Source organism: Protomyctophum parallelum (assembly GCF_964188405.1).
Source record: "Protomyctophum parallelum genome assembly, chromosome: 7".
Lineage (NCBI taxonomy): Eukaryota > Metazoa > Chordata > Actinopteri > Myctophiformes > Myctophidae > Protomyctophum > Protomyctophum parallelum.
In genome coordinates this window covers 39575806-39588773 of record NC_139705.1, presented here as the reverse complement: position 1 = coordinate 39588773, position 12968 = coordinate 39575806, and the positions used below count along the sequence as shown (strand labels likewise).

The 12968-nt window shown below is 44.4% G+C and overlaps 1 protein-coding gene across 1 annotated transcript in view; it reads right to left on the bottom strand.

The window, feature by feature from the left end:
- Positions 1 to 6198: 6198 nt before the first annotated feature.
- The window catches only part of magixb (MAGI family member, X-linked b), a gene marked incomplete at both ends in the record, with an annotated part of 80564 nt that continues 73794 nt past the window's right edge, over positions 6199 to 12968 (bottom strand). Inside the window, 6 exons of the mRNA XM_083769824.1 lie at positions 6199 to 6959; positions 7095 to 7592; positions 11264 to 11402; positions 11817 to 11963; positions 12259 to 12335; positions 12615 to 12815. Coding sequence (XP_083625950.1) covers positions 6199 to 6959; positions 7095 to 7592; positions 11264 to 11402; positions 11817 to 11963; positions 12259 to 12335; positions 12615 to 12815 — 1823 coding nt within the window. The remainder of the gene's footprint in view (positions 6960 to 7094; positions 7593 to 11263; positions 11403 to 11816; positions 11964 to 12258; positions 12336 to 12614; positions 12816 to 12968) is intronic.

Here is a 12968-nt window from a genome sequence, read left to right as displayed (position 1 = left end):
TGAGCCCCATTATAAAAGTCTCAAATTGAAAGCACTATAGCCTATTTCTAAAACTATGACACCTTTCAAATGTAGCAGGGGGGACTTTTGAGGGAATAATAATAAAATATACTTAATGCCTACTAAACTACGCCACCTTTTTCTAGGGGGAAGGTCCTCTTTAACAATAGAAAGCACAGGTTCGTGTGACCAAGGTTCTCTTTTCGTTTTGTACACAGTTATTCTTTTAAAATACTCATATTAAAAGTCAACATCATATAAACAACCAAGACATACTATACTGTACCATACACTTGGCTGGCGTACTGGAGGAGGAGCACAGCAGCATGGAATAAGGGCATTTCTATACTAATTCACCAGGCAGCCAGTATGCAGATACATTTAGGAAAAGCCATGCCTTCAAACTCTTGTCCTCCTCAGATACGTCAACCTTACAGCAAGCTAGGGGATCCCCTGAATGAAAGCAGCCCAGCCCTTTTAAACCTGTCTGCCAATAAACCCAACCCTTAATTTGAAACAAGGAGCACCTGGCTGATGTTGCCATAGTAACAGGTCTACCTGGTTACACAAAGGTTCCTTTTCAGGCAAACATGTCCACCATAAGATGAACCTAAATAGGTTGGAATGGGGTTTCTAGGTGTAAGTATGTAGGACTAGTAGCATGTCAAAGTTTGTGCTATTGCCATAGAGAATGCATTGGGCGTTTAAGTTAAATAACTCAGAAACTACAATTAAAACATTTCAAAGTAAAAAGTTCCAGCATGTGTGCCCTCAGTAAACTGGATTATAAAAAGTGTGAATGGAGTTTCTAGGTGAAAGTGATTTTTGACATGCCTATAGAGCTGCCATTGAGCCCCATTATAAATGTCTCGAATTTGAAAGCCTTATATTTCTAAAACTATGAAACATTTCAAAGATTCCTTTTCAGGCAAACTTGTCCACCGTAAAATGAACCTAAATAGGTTGGATTGGGGTTGAGAGAGAGAGAGAGAGATTTTTACCTGTACTATATTTTTACCTGTACTTTGAGATTTCTCCTGTATTTTTAAACAGAGAGAGGGGGGGGGGGGGGGGAGGTAAAGTGTCTATTGAGAGTTGAGGGGGCCCAAGGGGGGTCATCAGCCTCTTTTGTTTGAGTGTGCTGGTTACTACAACAACAACAACAGATCCACCCACATAAATTGCACACTGCCTTCATGATTTGAGTCATTTTCAAAAATCCACCTGTTGGTGGCGCTGTCTGTGAAAGATTTCACAGACTCCAGGTCCCCAGCTAAATCTTTAACTCTAACAAGTAGGCTACTGTCTGTAGTGCTTGCTGTAGTGCAGTAAACAGGGCTGATTTGGGGCTGAACTAAAGCCACTCATCCTTTGAATTTACTTCACCTGTGTTTAGTCTGACTGCCTACCTCCCTACACACATCATATCTGTCTCCTTCATTCAAATACTTGTTATTCTCCCAGACAATGTTACTATGTTGCTATGAGTACCAGTAGGGGCAAAAGTTGCGCTGTTGTGCCAGAAACAGAGAGAGATAGTGCTGCACTGTTGCCTGCTAATGAGACTGAGAGAGAGAGATGGGGGTTGCAACACTCACAGGTGTGATTATTTTTTAAAGAACAACTTTAGTTTTTTTTTCCAACCAAGGTTCATGTTTTAGGTTGTTATTAGAGAAAATAAAAGATGAGTGTTATTTCTTTTTTCATTTGCTGCTTTCTTTTGTTTTAGCGATTTTTTTTTATCTGGCCACAAAAGATCACAGGATCTACTGAATGTGAAGGAGGCCTACTGGGGGGAAGCCACGTTGTGTGTAATAGGCTCAATATGTCAGTTTGACACATTCAGTAGATCCTGTGATCTTTTGTGACCAAATGTAATTTCTTGGGGTCTATAGTAAACTATTTACTACTATAGTAAATAATAAAAAAAGAAATTGCTATAAAATTTTGTAAAAAAATACATATTTAGCCCCATGTCCGAATGCCCCTGTCAAAAACAGCTAAAATTCCCAAAACCGAAAGAAAGCAGCAAATGAAAAAATAATTACACTCATCTTTTAATTTATCTAACAACAACCTAAAACATGAACCTTGGTTGAAAAAAACTAAAGTTGTCCTTTAAATTATTTTATTTTATTTGAATCTTTATCCCACAATTTTGCAACCCATTTTTTCACACACTGTCAATTATCTAATGTAATCCTGGGCGCTACACTTCCTCTGCCAACCTGGGGAGGGCAGCAGACTGGCTCATGCCTCCTTCTATGCATGAGGAGTCCAAGCTGCTTCTTTTCACCTGACAGGGGGGAGGAGGGTGACTGACAGCATACCCAGGAGGGTTGCCACTGATGATGATGTCACTGTGAGAGGACATGCTGTGTGCGCGCGCGCACACACACACACACACACACACACACACACACACACACACACACACACACACACACACACACCCCCCACTGGGGAAAGACATCCATCAAATGTTCTCATTTATTTGCAGTTTATTATGTGTTTACAGTTCATTTATAGACACACATCTCCCTTAGGAAATGAAAACAAAGAAAAAGTGTATTATAAAAAGTCTCATGTTGTCTACTATAAACTAGCTTGTTCCGTTCATTATGTTCTAGGTTCATCAGTATAATAATAATAATAACAATAATTGATATATTAATAATACAAATAATAGCAATAATTAATAATGATGATGATGATGATTTTTAAGCCACCTGGCTGTGCCAACACCTGCTACTCATGAGCAGCATAACAGTAACAACTGAAGGTCAGAGCACACAAAGCAATTCATTTTCACATCCATTCTTTGCTCAAGTTGGTTAAAATGCATTAGAAACTCCAGATATTCATATTGAAATACATAGAAGCTTTCATCATTGGTTTCCTCATGTTGCCATGACGATCAAATAACACGGGCCACATATGTAAAATAATTGTATGAATGACTGAATGTTACATGAATAGATTTTCTTTCTTTAGCTCAAATGACATAATTAGAGCAAAGTATACTACACAGCAAAATCCTGGTAACACTCATGAGTACATTTTTACACTCAGAATTAAATGAGCACTCAGGATTTTACTGTGTAGCCTATCTGAAAACCTGAGTATCTAATAAATATATTCTTGTAGAAAAATACCATCTCACAGCATCACCCCAGATCTCATATCGTTTGGCTCCTCTCTTTCAAAATACACTGTTAAAAATGAGTGAAAAAGAGAGAAAGAAATAAACTATGAACTGTTTTATTGTCCTCTCATATGCAACTTTTACCTGCATAAGTTATTTTCATAACTAGAAGCTTTCATGACTCAATGGCTCCAGCCATCATCTGTCGTGCAGGTTTAGTATCAGCATAAGGCAACCGTATGCCTGATCAATAGACTACTGTCATGACGGACGGTGCCGTGCGTTGAAAATAGCACACCTATACAAGCTCACAAGGTGTTGTGGATGTGACACTTTGTGTGAGGTTGTATACGGTGTATGCTACTATTTTTGGCATGCGAAATCGTCGTACGACAGAGCCTAAATTAGGCTGTAGATGGCCACTAGGGCTATGACTTTCTCGTAGCTAGACTAGGCTACTACAGCCTTGTATTGGTCTGGCCGACATATCAGCTATTGTTTCACTTTTATTTGATCTGTCCCATTTTTTTTTACCACTTTCAACCTCGCATCCCTATTTTAGGCATGTCATCAAAAAACGTCTCTTGTTGCCATATTGTGTGATCTTACTTAATTGTAGATCAGCTATTTTTGAAACTTTTTGACTACAGCTTAAGTGGTAGTATACAAAATAAAAGTTCAATTTATGTGTATTATAATTTACTTGTTTGCTTCCATGTTCAACGTCTGAAATAAAACTTTAATCAACTCAACGTTTTTCAAATTGATTTGGAAATGTTGTAGGCATATACTTATTGTAGACTATCACATTTTTGAACATTTTGGGACAATTTTGAAAACACTAGGTTTAAAGTAGTTCAAATCACATTGTGTACACAGAACACAAAGTATAAATCCACATCCAAGCAGCATATTACAAAACATTCATTTCATGAAAACATGAATAATATACAATATAATTCTTCATCTGTTATTACAATCGCCAGACTTCATGTGAGCTTCCATCTTGGTTCGTATACACGCTGATAAGTGACATTTATGGTAGCACACGTGTGTCATATATATTTATGTGTATGTATATATAGGTTTATCATAATATATCATTACAGCATACAAATCAGGGCTCCAATAAGTAGAATATTTACAATAGATTCTGTCATTTCTTTCATTATAAATATTTACAGAATATAGTTTTTATATACCTTTTATATACCTAAAAAAAAGATTTGCATTGAAATAAATCACAATAAAACAATTTGAACAATATTCACGAGGCTCTGCAATTGTCCATGGACGTTTTCGTTAGTAGACATTGTACAAACAGCACCGCAAATTCCGTTCAAACCACATGTAGAGTAAAGATTCATTCATGCTCTGTCACTTCTTGCGGTCGACAAGCGACAGAGTATAAATGTAAATGTATGGCGGACATGTATGGTTGATCACCTTGGACTGTTGTTGCATTATTATTGCTCAGTATCATCATGAGGTATACCTTGATGCCTATGCAGCCTTTCTTCAGCAGGGGGCACCAGAGAAGGGGGAACAGAAGCTTAATTCGAATTCCAAATGTCTGCCTCCTCGCTTCCTCTGTCCTCCAGCATGCATGGTGGTGTTACGGAGAACTTGGTGACCATCTTGTAGATCTTGTAGACTTCTCATAACGTCAATGTCCCAACATAAATCACTGCTGTTTGTTTATGAACAGAGCCAAACCTAGTATACTGTACTCTGTTAATAAACAAACAGCAGGGATTTAAGTCTAGGGACATTGACCTGTGAAGGCCACAAGATGATAACATAATTCGGCAGGTCACAAATGACAGAGGAACAGAGGAGAGAGACACAGAGTTACTAGGCTAGAACCAGAACCAGGGTGCCTGACTCGGCAGCACCTTCTGTGTCCTAGAAACGCCTGCCGTAACAGCAGCAAACATAAAGCGATTGGTGAAAAACATGATGAGGGAGAGAGAGAGAGAGAGAGAGAGAGGGGGGCATCAGAAAAATACAAGACTGATTCACTGGGGCATTTTAAAAGACATCTCACCATATTGGCCCCAGAACTATTTAAAAATGGTCATATAATATATTTCTACTCATACATATATAGATATATATAATTTATATATTTATTTATCAGCCAGAAGTTAGCTGTAAAAAGGCACAAAGAATATTAAGTTATATTATATTTGGCCAAAAATGTGAAAAAAACACAAACAAGCAGTGCGAGATATTTTACTGGGAACGCTGGGAGCCGTTTAAAACCCAGCAGAGTCCACCTGCTGTGGGGTGACACGGTGACAGTCACAGTGCGGTGACAGTATTAAAACCCAGCAGAGTCCCCCTGCAGGGGGTGACACGGTGACAGTCACAGTGCGGTGACAGTATTAAAACCCAGCAGAGTCCCCCTGCAGGGGGTGACACGGTGACAGTCACAGTGCGGTGACAGTATTAAAACCCAGCAGAGTCACCCTGCTGGGGTGTGACACGGTGACAGTCACAGTGCGGTGACAGTATTAAAACCCAGCAGAGTCCCCCTGCAGGGGATGACACGGTGACAGTCACAGTGCGCCTGACAGTATTAAAACCCAGCAGAGTCACCCTGCTGGGGGGTGACACGGTGACAGTCACAGTGCGCCTGACAGTATTAAAACCCAGCAGAGTCACCCTGCTGGGGGGTGACACGGTGACAGTCACAGTGCGGTGACAGTATTAAAACCCAGCAGAGTCACCCTGCTGGGGGGGTGACACGGTGACAGTCACAGTGCAGTGACAGTATTAAAACCCAGCAGAGTCACCCTGCTGGGGGGTGACACGGTGACAGTCACAGTGCGCTGACAGTATTAAAACCCAGCAGAGTCACCCTGCTGGGGGGTGACACGGTGACAGTCACAGTGCGCTGACAGTATTAAAACCCAGCAGAGTCCCCCTGCTGGGGGGTGACACGGTGACAGTCACAGTGCAGTGACAGTATTAAAACGCAACAGAGTCACCCTGCTGGGGGGTGACACGGTGACAGTCACAGTGCGCCTGACAGTATTCTGCGCACGTCGTCACGACACGGCACTCTCCTCTCGCCGCCGGCTCCTCCTCCCTACCATCCCCGGTCCCAGCGGCGCCATCCTGTGCTGGCTGGGTGTTAGCCAGGGGCCCGGCACCACCACGCCAGGGGCCAGAGAGAGACCCGAGATGCTGGCAGCGGACGTGCTGCAGCCGTCGGAGCGGCTGCTGCTGCCTTCGGACCCGTCAGACCCGCCGTCCTCCTCCCCCGGCGGCTCCACCACGGACCACATGGAGGAGAGGAAGTTGAAGGCTTCTCCTCTCGCCGGAGGGTTTAACAGAAGGCCCGGCAGGAGGGGAGGAGTCTGGGACCCCTCCTCAATTTGTACCTCCTCCTCGCCCGCACCGCCACCTTCTTTCTGACTGTTGTCGTACCAGACACAATCTCGCTCCTTCTGATGGACGCTGGGCCTCCTTCCTCCAAACAAACCGACATCCTCCTCTTCATCAAACTCCCTCTGATGGATGCTGGGCCTTCTTCCTCCAAATACACCTTCATCCTCCTCCTCTTCATCAAACTCCCTCTGATGGACACTGGGCCTCCTTCCTCCAAACACACATTCATCCTCCTCCGCCTCCTCCTCCTCTTCCTCTTTGGGGTTAGGCAGCCTCTGCTCAGGGGTTGGGAGGGGTAGAACCTTGTGCTCCTCTCTCTCTGACTCCAACTTCTCCCCTGACTCCTTGTCCTCCTTCACATCCTCCTCCGGAAGGTCTGCCACCTCCTGCTCTTTCCTGTCTCCCTGCTTATTGTTCTCTGTCTGCGTCCCTCCCTCCTCATTCTCTTCTCTCTTCTCTTCGCTCCTTCTCTCCTCACTCTCTCCCCTCTTCTCTCTGCTCCTCCTCTCCTCACTCTCTCCTCTCCTCTCTTTGCTTCTCTTTCGCTCCTCACCATCTCTCCTCTTTCTACTCCTGCCTCTCGCCTCACTTCCTCCTCTCCTCTCTTTGCTTCCCCTCTTCCTCTCCTGGCTCCTTGCTCTCCTTTCACTGCTCCTCTTCCTCGTCCCCTCACTCCTGCTCCTCCTCTCTCCTCCTCCTCTGTGTGCACTACTCCTCCCGTGGCGTTTCCTCTTGCTGTATCCGTCTTTATCGCCGAGTAAACTCCCCCCACTCTCCCTCTCCTCCTGCCTGGCCCCTGGGGCTCCTTCTCCTCCTCCTTCCCCATGTCCCTCTGAGTTCCAGCCTCTCACTCTCTCACTCTCCTCTCCTCCTTTCCTTCTCTCCCGTCCTTTCGAAGACCTGCTCCTCCTCGACGTCTTCTCTTTCTCCTTCGGGGTGGAGCTGCGGGGCCTCCTCTGTTGAACGGCCTCTACTGCAGCCACACTCTGCTGCTCTGGCCGCCGCTGCTGACGCCGTCGGAGGGAGGGGGAGGTGACTCCGTGTTCACGGCCTGATGTGTGGATGTATAGATGGATGGATAGAAGGCAGGTAAGAGGGAGACAGAGAGAGTGAGAGTAGGGGGTTAAACATCCCATTATGTTATTATCACACAACAAAATCAAATCCTCAGTGTTCATTTAAAGTCATTGTAGGCAGCAAGCGAGCGTTCCCAGAGTGCATCTCTGCATGAGCTGTGTTGTTACTTCAGCTTGTGTGACAACAGCTGCTGTCTGGCACGAAACCTCCATGCCCCGTGTTCTAAAATATACCACACCTGTACAAATCCTATGCCCTGCAGGCAACACACGCTAATTTATTATATCCCCGTTTAACGTTGTGTCACACTGATTCTCAGCCTTTTTTGTGTGTCAGAGACCCCCAGATTCATATGGTACAGATTAGGCCACAGACATTCATTTGACAAGATTCTGTCACCCCATTCGAGAGTGACTCTAATCAAAATAGCTATAGGGTCTCTCTCTAATTGTACTTGGCAGTGTTGTAAAGTAACTACAGTAAGTACATTTACCCAAGTACTGTATTTAAGTAACATTTTTGAGGCATTGTTTTTACTTTACTGGAGTATTTCCAATGTTCTGTTACTTCTACTCCACTACATCTCAGCAGCATTAGATTTTGATTAATATTACAAAACACAGGCTACCTAACCCACTTCAGCCCTGTATTTACCTCAGTAAATCTCAGTAGAAAAATAAAATGGTGGGAGATTATTTAATTCTAATTCTACTCCCATCACGCTCTATAAAACAGCTGTGAATGGTAAAGGGGGGGGGGGGGTATGATGTCACAAATGAGGACGTTTTCAACACAGGGACAATACAGGGACACACTGGAAGGTTATACTTTGTCGTACGACCGCGTCGCTAACCCTGAAATAGTGATCTCACAACACGTCTTTGTAGATCTGCTATTTGTTTTCAGGGGGGAGGGGAAGCAACTGCGTCGTACGACTGCGTACAAATGAAGCGTTTAGCGTGAGCGGAGTGGGTGTAGAAAAGACAGAAAACATGAGAACTAACAGGAACGACTACCAACCGCGTATTCTCGGTCCGTCCAATCACATAGAAGCAAGGCTCGCCCAGCTTGGAGTTGGTCATACAGAGAGACAAGCTGGACAGTTCCACTGAAGAGAGACAGATAGGAAGAGGAAGGAAGTGTGGAGCGACAGGGAGCAGGAAATAAGTCAAATAGAGCAGGTGAAGTGCAAAGGGAGACAGGGCTGTAGTACAGGAAATGTAAGGAGAATTAAATAAACCAGAAGCAAGAGGGTGATGTTAAATAAATACCCCCGAAGGAGGACAGTAAACAGGATAAGATAAGATTAAACTTCAACCCTGCGAAGAAAAGAAGAAATAGATTCCACCCCTAGAGGAAAGTGTCTGACAGACAAAGCAGAGGTTCCACTTATCTAGTCCATTCTCACACACACGCACATGCACACGCACACGCACGCACGCACGCACCCACCCACCCACCCACGCACACACACAATCCAACCCTTGATGCTGAGTGCCACTGGGCACTGGGTCCCATTTTTCTTTGGTATGACCCAGCCATGGCATCGAACCCCGACATCCCAGTCTCAGGGCGGACACTAACCATAAGGCCACTGAGCTGGTACTACGCATGCCTCTATTCCCCTGTTTCAGTCCTTTTTTACAGGTTGTTGTTGTTGCTGTTGGTGTCTGTTGCTTTAAAGGCAAATTAGCTGCTGCTCACCACACCCACTCTGGGATGTTGTAGTTTGTATAGACTATAGAGAGACACACGGGGACTACAAATGTCACGCCCCCAAATGAGACCCCACTTCTGGTCCGTTAGAACGGTGTACTGCAGGCCAGCCCATAAAAGTCCATTGAAATAATACTGTAGTTAGCCTACTTTTTTTTTTCTTCACTTTTTCACAATTTTTATTGAAGGAAGAACAGACAAGAAAAATACAACTGACAAGACTATACGGAAAGAAAAAGAAAAGAAAAAGACAAAAAGTAAAAGAAAAAAGGCTGCATTTTTCATATTACAAAAAAAATTCAATGAAATCCTATTGCAATATCGCTAGGCTGAGAGAAGAGATTCCACTTTTCCCACTTTTTATAGAATTTATCCTCTTGTAGTCTAAGTATGAATGTTATTAACATTAAACATGTTATTAACATTACATTTACCACGTGAGACCAACAGAGCAGAGGGGAGACGGCAGATGGAGAACCTGATGCTTTTAAGGGACGTCACTGCCTTTACGATGCTACGAGCGCCGACTTTGACTTTGACGGTGTGTTTTACCGTTTTACCGCAAGATGCTGTTTAGATAATAAACACATATATCTGGGTATTGAAAACCTCAAGGGATGCGACCATGACATATATACCGTGCGACCCCTTAAGTATATTATACATTGTGGGTTGTATATTCAGATGGCATGTATGTGACATTGAAAAGGACGAATCAAACATATGGGAAACTTTATTAGAACACACAAAAAAAATCGCTATAGCCTCAGTAATGGACCAGTGAAATTAGGGTATTTTATGATGCCTCTCATAGGGATTGCATTGACAGCTGCAGTACACCGTTGGAACGGACCAGAGTGGGGCCGCTGTCTCATTTGGGGGCGTGACATTTGTAGTCCCCATGTGTCTCTATACACGTTATGGTCTGTACATCCCAGATTGCCAGAGAACGTGTACTGACTAACAAATACAGTGCTAACAAAATGCCTTTTTAAAGAAGGAGACAAATTCTGGTTACCATTCAATGCAGGTGTATACAGACAGAGCTACAGAGGCTATCTGAGTATCTGAGCTGAACTCAGGAAGGGAAGGGTTGTCTTTGTCTTTAGTAAGAGACCATGGGCTCCATTTCGTTCTAAATACAGTATTTGGGGATTTAGCAGTGGGGAAGGGGTGTTCCCCCACTAAAGTTGGTATTTTGGTTACCTGTCTAAATCCCTAAAACACCTCCGTTACCCGTTATATTATGCATAGGTGTAGTTTGGGCGTCACAATAATTAAACCAATCACTGTGCCACATGCCATTGCCTTTAAGAGATCCCTTATCCCTTGCCGTTATGCCCAGTTATTGCTTCATAGCCTTACGGTCTCCCATGAAAGAGTGATGCGTTGTTTGCCCTGAAGTCTCATTTGTGATGAAACTGAACGAGCAAATGGAATCGCGCACAATGGCTGGCACAACTTAAGTCAAATAACTTCTTTGACTAGACATAAATAAACACAATGGACACAAGGAAGTGATGGGCACTCACTTCTGCTGAATATAGGAAAATTACAAAGAGATGCATAGGAGAATAAGGAGAGATGATCAGATGAAGCAGCCTGACTCCGGACATATCCATTGAGGCGCGTGGTGTGCACCGCTCTATACCAAACTAATTTGGCATACGGCTTACGGGTGCTTTTAAACTCCACTACCCAAATGTGTGTGACCAAAATAGCAATTTAGGGGAAAGTGTGCCAACACGCCTATGACCACACCTCTAGGCGCAAATACAGGTGATGGCATAATAGATAGCGGGTGACGCTGGACCAAAATACCATTTAGGGACAGAGCAAGTTCCTATACTCGTAATGTCCGGGCAGCGGCTGACTTGCGGGCCGCATCGTGGGTAACGGCGGCGACGAAAATGGAGCCACAAGTCTCACCATAGTCAGGAACGTAGCCGTTGCCTCTCTTGAGGACCAGGTGAATGCGGTGTCCTCCTCTACGGATCTGCTCCACAGCCTGACTGTGGGTCATTCCAGCGGTGCTGTCTCCATTGATCTCCACCAGCTGATCGCTCACCTATACAGTATGACCACAACGCACAGCACATCATCAATGCACTGCATTTAAGCTCAGGCTGACAATGTTATTTGTAGTATAGTGTAGTATAGTGTATTAACCACTTGAACTCCAGTGTTCCTATTCTGGTGGGGCATACATTTGGCAAAAGATAGTCGATCTGTAAGTGTTGCATAGAGATTAGTAGAGAGGTGAAACGGATAATATTCCACCACTCAACACCTCTTCAAAATGTTAGCATTTCCAGCATAGCAGCACAGCATGTGGCGCCCCCATTTAAAACATATGCTGTGTTCAGGAAAAAACACCTCAGTGGACACAACACCTTACTGTGGCGCTTCTATGACAGCTGAATTCCCCTCTGGATCAATCAAATCTATCATCAATAATCTACTAGGCAGGAAATGATCCCACCTGTATCTTGTGACTCCGCGAGGCGGGTCCTCCCTCCATCAGCCCCAGGACGTACAGACCCATGTTGTACTCACTGCCCCCCCGCAGGCTGAACCCAAACCCGGTAGAGCCGCGGTCCAGGTCCACACTGTAATACCTGGAGTCATGCTGCGACACAAACACAATACCATTAACCCAAAACCACCATGTTGTTGTGCAACGGTGTTGTGCAAAGACAGTGACAAAAGAGTGAGAATATAGGAGGTCTACAAGCTCGCAATGCCTCATACAGCAAAGCATTTTTTAAGTAAATTTATTTAATCAATTTATTGATGATTTCTTCATAATAGATTGAATCGATACGTCTGAAGTGTTGCACCCCAATTAATATATTGTGTTCAGAAAAGTGAAGCAGGATGCTGATTATTATTTAGGCTCAGAAAAAAAACTATCCTGTCCTCACCTTTGGGCGTGACCTGTGACCTTTCCTGCTCTTGTGACTGGGGTCATAGTCGGTGGATTCTGAAAGACTTGAGGAGTCTAGAAGACATGAAGACATGAGGTTAGACTGCAATGTATAAACTCCCCAGGCTTAATAAATGCAACACTGAGAGACCCGCAAGGGTCCATCTGGTATGCACCCTTACAGGTCTCTCAGAGTAACTCTCAGAGTTACAAAGGGATAAATTAGGACTGCGGATGCGGCTGTGCATTGGTGCAGATATGATATGTGAATGCAACTATGCATGCATGCACGTGTATGTGTGTGTGCGTGCGTGCGTGCGTGCGTGTGTGTGTGCATGCGTGCGTGCTCCTCACAGGTGCTGGGTCGTGGGACGATGGTGAGGCGGAGGCTGTTTCCAGCTCGGCGGAGGATCTGTGCCAGCTCTTGGTGGGGCAGGTTCACCACAGGACGGCCCTCCACCGCCTCCAGGCGGTCTCCGGGTCGGATCTGCCCGCTCCGCGCCGCCGGACTGCCCCGGCGTACCGTCACGAAGCGGTGAGGGAGCAGCGACGCAGCTAAACACACAAACCCACACAATTAAAACTACAATCTATTCATTTTAAATATTGGGTTTTTTATATTTTATTTATACTTTCTGGACCGAGACTGTAACAGAGATTAAAACCTGGGTTACAAAAATCCCTGTGGGATACAAAAACACACACGGT